This window comes from Carassius auratus, chromosome 40 (genome assembly GCF_003368295.1).
Source record: "Carassius auratus strain Wakin chromosome 40, ASM336829v1, whole genome shotgun sequence".
Lineage (NCBI taxonomy): Eukaryota > Metazoa > Chordata > Actinopteri > Cypriniformes > Cyprinidae > Carassius > Carassius auratus.
Genome location: NC_039282.1, coordinates 19,624,736 through 19,634,735, shown reverse-complemented (window position 1 = coordinate 19,634,735; position 10,000 = coordinate 19,624,736). Strand labels below are relative to the sequence as shown.

The window sequence follows — 10,000 nt, the reverse complement described above, 5'->3', positions numbered from 1 at the left end:
TTTATTAGTCATTTGTTCATTCATTTAAATCATGTGATTAAAAAAAATACTAATATTTATTAATTAAAATTATCTCACTGAATTAAAATACTACAACTGTGACATAAAATTAAAAAAAAGATCTATTAAATATTTTTTAAATATAATTTTAGTTTAAAATTTAACTTAAAAAGTCACATTTTGTTTATTAAAATAATTAACTGAATTAAAATGCTAAGTTTTTTTTATATAAATCTATAATTTAGCTTTTTTATTTATTAAAATAATGTAACTGAATTAAAAAAAAATTAAAAATGTATTGAAATTTTTTTTAAAAAATATTAATTTATTTTCTCAAATATCTAAGTGAATCTACATGCTATAAAAAAAATTACAAAAAGTGCATGTAAAATGTTTATTACAATAATCTAACTGATTTAAAAATCTAAAAATATAAACTTAATAACATTTTTTTTAGTTTTTAAAGTTGTTCAGACTTCCCAAAACAAAATGTGGTTGTGTGTCTGAATAATTTCCTATACCTCCCAGTTAGTGTTAATAAAAGAGTTTAATAAGGAGTAATCAGCTTTGATTACAGCAGAACTACTGAAAGATAAACCGTCTGAGAACCACTGACCTGCTCAATGGTCAGCATCTTAACCCGCCCTGATACTAAACTACATTTACAGCTCATTTACATGGAGAAGTATTACATGTACCGAAGCAAAGCCACACATCAAACCTAGGCTGTGATTCCTGACCCTTTCACATCAGAGAGACGCTGCTGCTTCTTTAAAACTCAAGGATTAAATTACGACTGGTCATAAACGTGAATCTGAGGGAGAGGTTATTAAATGTAATGACGGGCGGCGAGGGTGAGCAGGCATGAAACTACATTTCCCATGAATCAGGGCTGCGCTGACCTCCTTGGCGAACTCCTGGCGGCTTTTGAGCGGGAGATTTCCTCCCAAACCACGGATGAGTCCCACGACAAACTGTCCTCGCTCTCGGACCCCTCTCAGATGGGACAAACCGTTCAGCACCGTCCCGACCAGACTGGTGTCCACCACAAACTCACTCTGCGGAGAGAAACACAGAGGTTTATGATGCTGGGAGCATGAAGGCTCAGGGTAACACGACTGTGTGTCACAGGACCTGTTTGAGAACCCAGTCCAGAGCTCTGTGGAAATAATCATTGAGCCAGTTCTCCAGATTCATCCTGTTGTCTTCATCCTCCCGTTTGAGCCACGACTTCACCAGAGAGCCCACGTCAGTGTCTTCATCACTGCAACACACACACACACACACGCACACAGGGCCGAATCAAAACACTGAAGAAACTCAATTCAAAAGCTAAAAAAAAAAAGACAATTAAAATAAAACATGTTTATTTAAATTACCTTACTGAATTAAAAATGTAAAGAAAAATGTAAAAAAAAAAAAAAAAAAAAAAAAAGTTTATTAATTCATTAAAAAAGTTTAACTGGATTAAAAAGTCAATTTAAAAATTTTTCATTTATTTATTTATTTTTATTAAAAAAATCATTTTTGCAGACTGAATTTGGTAAAAAATAAAAAGTACATGTAAGAATCTATCTAAATTAAAATACTAAAACAATGTAAAGAAAAAAATAAGTAAATTAATCAACTAAAATAACATTGAATTAAAACATTAAAATGTAATGAAAAAAGGAAAGAAATGTAAAAAGCAAATGTTATTTTAAATAAACTAACTGAATTAAATTGCTTAAAATGTCATGATTTTTTTATGTTTTATGTTTATAAAAAAGCACAACAGAAATGAAAAAACGTTCATTTAAATAATACAACTGAATTAAATTGCAAAACAATTGGTGTAACGTAAAAAAAGTGTCACTTATTTAATAAAATATTAGCTGAACTAAAACAAATGTAATGAAAAAAATGCAGAAACGCAAATGTTTATATATTGGATTAATTAAAATAGTTTTAAAAGTCTAAACGTTTCACATTTACAGTACATTTATTCATTTAGCAGACACTTCTATACAAAAAGCGACTTACAGAGTATTCAGGCTATATATAATTTTTTTAAGAGTATGTGTGATTCCTGGGAATCGAACCCATGACCTCTTGCGCCGCTAACGCAATGCTCTACCACTGAGCCACAGAAATGTAAAGCGTGTTCACACCTGAGGAGGATCATGCCCATGCGGGAGATGGTGGCTGGTGAGGCGCAGCTCAGATCGTGGGTCTCAAACAGGAAGTTGACGTTGGGGCCGAACTGAATCCTCTCACCGCTGGGCATCGTGAGTAAGCGGTTATCATCCAGCACAGAGTTTAATGACTCGATCCACTCCGGATCAATGTCTCCATCACATATAATCCACGAGCTCACCTCTAAAAGAGAGAGAACGACATTGGCAGACAGAAATCTCAATTAAACTTCATTTCATGTGTGTATCTGTTGTTTGAAGCTTGCTGGATGTGTTTTTATTTGTGTTCATGGGTGTATTTGTTGTTTAGGTGTGTATCAAGTGTCATTGTGAATGCTAGTGTGTATTTAGCATTCATTGAGCGTGTATCTGTGCTCACCCTGTGGCTCTCGCACCACCTGTCGTGCGGAGGACGTCAGAACCCCGTCGGACCACTCTCGTGTGTCCATGTCGATGTGGCCCAGGAGCTGCTGGCGTGGCATGGCTTTCGGGTTCATGGTGTACTGTTTGACCACGCGGCCCATCTTGCCCAGCGCCGCCCGCAGCATCCTCCACAGGGTGGACTTCCCCGCCCCGCTGGGCCCCACCACCACCACACCCATCCTCTGCCGCAGCTGCTCGTACAGCTCCAGAGCCTTCTTCATCTACACACACACATGCATTTCAATGCTGCACTGCTGTAGCTCAAGCAGTAGAGCATTGTGCAATTCCCAGAGAACGCACGAGTTGATAAAGTCAATATCTTGAATGCAAAGCGAACTTGGATAAAAGAATCTGCCAAATGCATGTAAATAAATGCAATATGATGTTGTTAAGGTGTTGGTTAAGGTGTAGTATGTAGGGTACAGGGTTATTGCAATTAACTAAAATCATAAAAAAATGTCATTAAGTAAAATAAATATTTTAATAAAATTAAAAATAAAAAAAACATGCAACCACTCATTTTCATTTAGTTTATGTACTAAAATAACAAAAAAATTTAACTGAAATACAATTAATAAATAAAAGAATACAAAATTTATTTACTAAATTAAAATATTTATTTAAAATTTATAAACAATAAACTACGTAGGTATGTAAATAAACAGATGTTTAAAAATAAATAAAAATGACAAAATTATAAAGCTTTTTTTAATTTAAATTTTACTTAAATTATATGTATAAAAAATATATATATATATATATATATATATATATATATATATAGAAAATGCCCAAATTCGAAATAGTTATAAAAAAAAAAAACTATAACAGTATCTCAATGACTAAGTTTAGTTGCACACTCGTAATGCGATTATATTGCAATTAAACTTTACCTTATATACCGTATTTTTCGGACTATAAGTCGCACCTGAGTATAAGTCCAAAAATACGTCATGACGAGGAAAAAAACATATGTAAGTCGCATTTATTTAGAACCAAGCACCAATAGAAAACATTACCGTCTCCAGCCACGAGAGGGCGCTCTATGTTTTCAGTGTAGACTACAGGAGAACTGAGCAGCAGAGAGCGCCCTCTGGCGGCTGGAGACGGTAATGTTTTCTATTGGTTCATGTTAAATTCATTTTGATAAATAAGTCGCACCTGACTGTAAGTCGCAGGACCAGCCAAACAATGAAAAAAAGTGCGACTTATAGACCGGAAAATACGGTTCATACAATGATCAAACTAATGTCAATAATGAAATAAAATAATCAGAATAATAAAAACTGCATGTGAACGGGAGTGAAGCGGTTTGCTCGTGTAATGTGTAAAGCCCTTCCTCTGCTAACTGGAAATAATCACATTACTGGTGCACATATAAACATGGAGAATGATGGTAAATCAGACCTGACTGGGTATGATCTCCAGCCGTGCCTCTTCGTAAACAGCCAGCAGAGCCGATCTGAGCATCTCATACTCCACGTCCTTAAAGTCGACTCCAGGAAACACGTCTCTGACCAGAGCGTCAAACCGAGAGCTGTCTGCAAACGTTAACTTTGACATGGTGTTCAACCTCAAGGCCTGAACCACTATCCCGCTCTCCTTCACTACAGACACAGAGAGAGACAGAGAGAGAGAATATAGAGCTGAACGGATCCCGGACAGGTCACTGAACAAGTCTGTGTGATGTGAGATCGTCGTACAGGGGTTGTTGTTTTGTCTCTGTAACTGCAGCAAACTGCCACAGCCTCTCAGAACCGTCTTTAGCGCACGCAAACCCCAGTCGTAGTGCTGCTGCGGCGTCAACAGCTCTCTGCACACAAACACATTCACACAGAAACACACCACAACAGTTCTGGGGTCAGTGGATATCTGGGAACACGCCATTAAAAACATAACAACAGTGTCAGATTAAAATTACAATGTATACCGTATTTTTCGGACTATAAGTCGCACCTGAGTATAAGTCGCATCAGTCCAAAAATACGTCATGACGAGGAAAAAAACATATGTAAGTCGCATTTATTTAGAACCAAGCACCAAGAGAAAACATTACCGTCTACAGCCACGAGAGGGCTTCAGTGTAGACTACAGGAGAACTGAGCAGCATTAGAGCGCCCTCTGGCGACTGGAGACGGTAATGTTTTCTCTTGATTCATTTCTCTTGGTTCATGTCAAATTAATTTTGATAAATAAGTCGCACCTGACTATAAGTCACAGGACCAGCCAAACTATGAAAAAAAGTGTGACTTATAGACTGGAAAATATGGTATATTAAAATTATATATGCACTGCTGTTGCATAAAAGCTTGAGTTCAGTACTTTTTTGTAAATAGTTACGCTCACCATGGCTGCATTTATTTGATCAAAAACACAGTAAAATTGTGAAATGTTATTACAATTTGAAATTAATGTTTTCTATGTGGATATATTGTAAAATGTAATTTATTTCGGTGACCAAAGCTGCATTTTCAGCATCTTCTGAAATCATTCTAATGTGCTGATTTGCTGCTCAAGAAACATTTCATGTTTCATGTTGAAAACAGTTCATATTTTGGTAGAAACAGATTTGTTTTATTTTTTCAGGATTTGATGATGAATAGAAAGTTCAAAAGAACAACAGTTATTTGAAATATTATTAACATTATTAATGCATTGATCGATTTAACGTGTCATCGCTGAATACAAATATTAATATCTATCAGACTTTTGCTCCCAATCTTTTACTGTATAAATAAGAAAGTTGGTCTCTTCAGGCCTCAAACACACCTAGCCAGATTGAATATAGCGACCAGTTTTCGTCCGAGTGCCTTTCCTTCTTTAAACCCTTCTGAATACAGGATGACCTCAGCGATGAGCTCGTTATCGGGACTCGTCATGGCCACCGGTCGGAAGAGCTGCTTCAGATTATCCGGAAGCTTCTGCCTTCCTCCGTATCCTTTACCCGCTGGGTTCAGAGTAATAAAGACGCCCGAGTTTGGGTCCAACTCCACCTGAAAACACACACAACACAGTCTTCCCTCTGCTCCATCACATCTGAGTTTAAAAGCTCTTACGCCGGTGTTGTATTTTGACGTCTGTGTGTGTGTTTTTACCTCTTTATTGAGCAGCTGGCAGATGGTCCGGTGGTTCTTCAGTGAGTTCTGGATGGCTTGTATCTGCATGGAGACGGCGGAGAGCACAGCCTCTTCTAGACGATTGAACTCATCGAAACAACCCCACGCTCCACACTTCACCAGCCCCACGAAGATCCGGCCCATGGACTTCACATCTATACCCTAAAACACAGAATATAAGACACTTCCACACATGAAACCTCTACTTCTCCAGTAATAACACCTGTTATACATAAAGCTTAATGCAGTAATACAGAATCAACAGATGGTTCACTTGAATTGTGATTGAAAATGCACATTCAATTTCTGCCAGCAGGTGGCGCTTTTGGAACGGCAGAAATATAGCAGTTTACCCACTAACACGGAGACATGCAGCGCTCATATTTATTTAATGAATCATAGGCTTTTAAAGTTTAATGGTCACATTAAGCCGTATGGCAATTCTGGTCTGTCCCCCCAAATATAAGACCTACTGAAATCATAATTAAGACTTTCTTGGACCCTTAAAGACTTTTTATGACCTTAAAATTGATACAACAAAATGTAAGACTTTTAAAGACTCGTGGAAACCCGGTCTGAAATTGAAAAATACTGTTAAATTTAAAGGCTTATTACAAAAAAAAAAAATCTGTTTGAGGTCAGTAAACACAGAGAAAAAAAATATATACAGTGCAGACCAAAAGTTTGGCAACATTTGTTGATCTACTAATTGTTGATCAAATAAATGCAGGCTTGATGAGCAGAAGAAACTTCTTTCAAAAACATTAAAAATAGTCATGTTTCCAAACTTTTGGTCTGTACTGTATATATATATATATATATATATATATATATATTATTTATTTTACTCAACAAGTATGCATTAAATTGATCAAAAGTGATAGTAAAGACATTTATAATGTTACAAAATATTTATATTTCGAAAAAATACTGTTCTTTGAAACATTCTATCCATCAAAGAATCCTGAAAAAAACAACTGCATCATAGTTTCTCCAAAAATATGAAGAAGCACAACTGTTTTCAACATTGATTATAATCAGAAATGTTTCTCGAGCAGCAAATCATCAAATTAGAATGATTTCTGAAGATCATGTGACACTGAATGATGCTGAAAATACACAGATATTCAAATGGATATATTGCAATAATATTTCACAGATTGTACTGTTTTTTGATCAATTACATGCAGCCTTGGTGAGCAAAAGAGACTTCTTTCAAAACAAATCTTACATACCTACAGACCAACAAAGATCTGGTTTATTGATTTCTATCTAGACCCACAGGTTATTAATAATGTGTGTGTACCTCATCACAGTTGAAGACCAGCACTTGTCTTCCGAACAGTCCTCCCAGGGCTTTGACGGACTCGGTCTTCCCGGTTCCCGCCGGGCCGTAGGGATTCCCGCCCAAACCCATTTTCATGGCCTGTGTCAGTGTCAGATAGCACTTATCCGTCAGGGGTGTGTGAACCAGTTTAGGAGCATTACCCTGAGAGAATGAGAGAGAGAGTCCATTTATATCTATGAGACTGATGGCATCTTTTGTGGATAAATATGAAACTGCAACTAAATTAGCGTGTAAAACACCGTACAAAAGTTTAGAGTTTCAGCTCTAAAGTGACTAAAAGACTTCTGTTTCAAATAAATGCTGTTCTTATAGAAATCTGTGAATCCTGAAAAATAAAGTAGCATAGTTTCCGCAAAAATATTAACTGTTTTCAACATTGATAATAATCAGAAATGTTTCTTGAGCAGTGAATCATCATATTCAGATTTCTGAAGATCATGTGACACTGAAGACTGGAGGAATGATGTTGAAAAAATTCAGCTTTGCATCACAGAAATAAATTAAAGTTTACAATACATTTACATCAAAAATGCTTATTCTGAATAGTAATAATATTTCACAATATTACTGTTTTTACAGGATTTTTTTATCAAATAAATACGGACTTGGTGAGCAAAAGAGGCTTCTTTCAAAAAAACATTAAGAAATCTTACCAACCCCAAACTTTTTGCTTTATGTTGATGTAACTACGTGAGCATCCAGTCACACTCTCTCATTAATATTCATTCATACTCTGTGTCTTGAACACGGAGCTGATCACCTGATACTCATACGTGTAGCTGAACTCCGCGTCCACCATCTGTATGGAGCAGCGCCGGTCTGCGGTCAGGTAGAATCGCAGCTGTTTCTTCCAGATCCAGTCATCGGTGTTATCAATCTGAGCTTCTCTCAGACCCTGAACCACTGAGATGTTGTGAATCACGTCCAGAATCAGAGCCTTCAGCTTCAACTGCAGAACTCTTGATTCTACCAGACAAAACCATCAGACTAGCATTAAAGTCTGACCGTGTCCTCAAACACACACACACACACACACACACGTCTGAAGCACAGATTAGATTGGGAGCAGGGGTGGAGAGCTTGTAATGTGTTTTAGCTAACACAGGCGTATAAAGAACAGGTTGGAAGTGTTAGTAATGGAGCAGCAGAATTAAACATAATCATCGTTAACAGTGAGAGTCATCAGAGTCTTCTCCATTAACCTGAATTTATAGCGGATCGCAGTGAATAAACCCCGGAGCTCATGAATGGACTAAAGAGCTTTATAGATATTCAGATCGCTTTATTCATTTGATTAAATTGACAATTAGCGAACGCTGTAAATATGCAGCCAAAAAATTAAAGGCTTCCTTCAAAAATTGCCTGCAGTCTGAACAAAACCCCCACTAACATTCACATTAAAGAAATTAAAAAGACAGAGCAGTGCCATCTAAACACACACACACACACACACACACACACATTCACTATTTAAAAATGAGGACACACCTCACACCTTTTATTTAATATAATTATAATTATATTAAATAAAAATTTAATTAATTACATAATTATAAATGACAAATAAGTAATTTTTATCATGTTTGATGACATCCTCAAAGGAATTGGGAACATCTGTCAGAACATTTTGTATAAATATATATATATCTATCTATATATAATATATACTTATATTCAGTTTTTTTTCCCAAGATGCAGTGGTGCTTATGTCAAATACTGTCACAGTGCAAAAAATGATAATAATTAGAAAATAGGCTTCACTTTCTAAATGCAAAATATTTAGATTTTTTTACATTTAGTTTGCTTTTGGTGTAAAATATAACCTGAACATGTCCATTAGTGTTTAATCTACTACTGTAACCTGAAACCTAAAATGTTAAGCATTGTTAGATACAAAGTTATCATTGTCTTTATGAACAACTTCTGAAAGCACTTTCAGCAGATTTGAGTAAAGTGAGGTAACACACACACACACACACACACACACACACACACACACAGAGTCAGGTGTTGGTCAGATCTCTGATTTCATTCACACAGAGACACACAGAGCAGACTACAGCTGCTGGGTTTATTCCTGCTGTGTGACTGACTGTACCTTACTGAGTAAAAACCTCCAGAGCTTATCATCGGTATGGCAGTGTCTATATGATACGTGTATCTTCAAGCCCTAGAGTCGGTGTACCTGCGGTGTCGTCCGTGTTGGTGTCTACGCCGATGTAGCTCTCCAGTTTGGCGGTGAGCTCCAGCTCCAGCTGATGGAGGTTCTGCTGTCGGATGGCGTTCTCCACATCCGCAGTGAACTGGATCTGCTCTGCCAGACACAGAACCTGGAAACAGAGTCACTCCACAGTCACTTGAGCTCAAACACACAGACTTCTGGGTGTTTCTGAAGAGGCGTGTGTGTGTGTGTGTGTGTGTGTGTGTTACCTGAGCAGGGAAGCGCGTGGGATCCACGTTTCCTCTCTTTGCAGCATCCACACAGTCACACAGGAGATGTTTCAGAGTGTTTTTCATCTCTGTGGAGAGAGCGCTCAGCCAAACCTGACACCAACCCACAAAGTTAAAGGCATATTAAATATAAAACAATAAAATATATCTATATACAGAATATTTGATATATTAAACTTTTTATATATTAAATACAATTTTATTCTTTCATATTTAATATGAATTTCATTTTGTATGTTGTGTCAGGTTTTATATATATTTATATATTTTATATATATATATATATATATATATATATATATATATATATATATATATATATATATATATATATATATATATATATATAATATATTGCACACAAACCCATTAAATTAAATATTTAATAAAAGATAATTAAATTTGAAACGTTTAAAAATAAAATGTTTAATACATAAAATATATATAAAAACTGATACCAACCCAAAACATTTTATATTAAATAAAAA

General features: G+C 36.0%; 1 protein-coding gene across 1 annotated transcript in view; it reads right to left on the bottom strand.

Annotated features, from left to right (window-relative positions):
• LOC113058809 (cytoplasmic dynein 2 heavy chain 1-like) overlaps positions 1-10,000 on the bottom strand; it is a 66,976-nt gene that overhangs the window by 37,189 nt on the left and 19,787 nt on the right. The window contains 12 exon segments of the mRNA XM_026227040.1: positions 903-1,058; positions 1,135-1,264; positions 2,151-2,358; positions 2,554-2,818; positions 4,005-4,204; positions 4,301-4,410; positions 5,367-5,590; positions 5,693-5,875; positions 7,020-7,202; positions 7,822-8,027; positions 9,247-9,391; positions 9,492-9,605. Coding sequence (XP_026082825.1) covers positions 903-1,058; positions 1,135-1,264; positions 2,151-2,358; positions 2,554-2,818; positions 4,005-4,204; positions 4,301-4,410; positions 5,367-5,590; positions 5,693-5,875; positions 7,020-7,202; positions 7,822-8,027; positions 9,247-9,391; positions 9,492-9,605 — 2,124 coding nt within the window.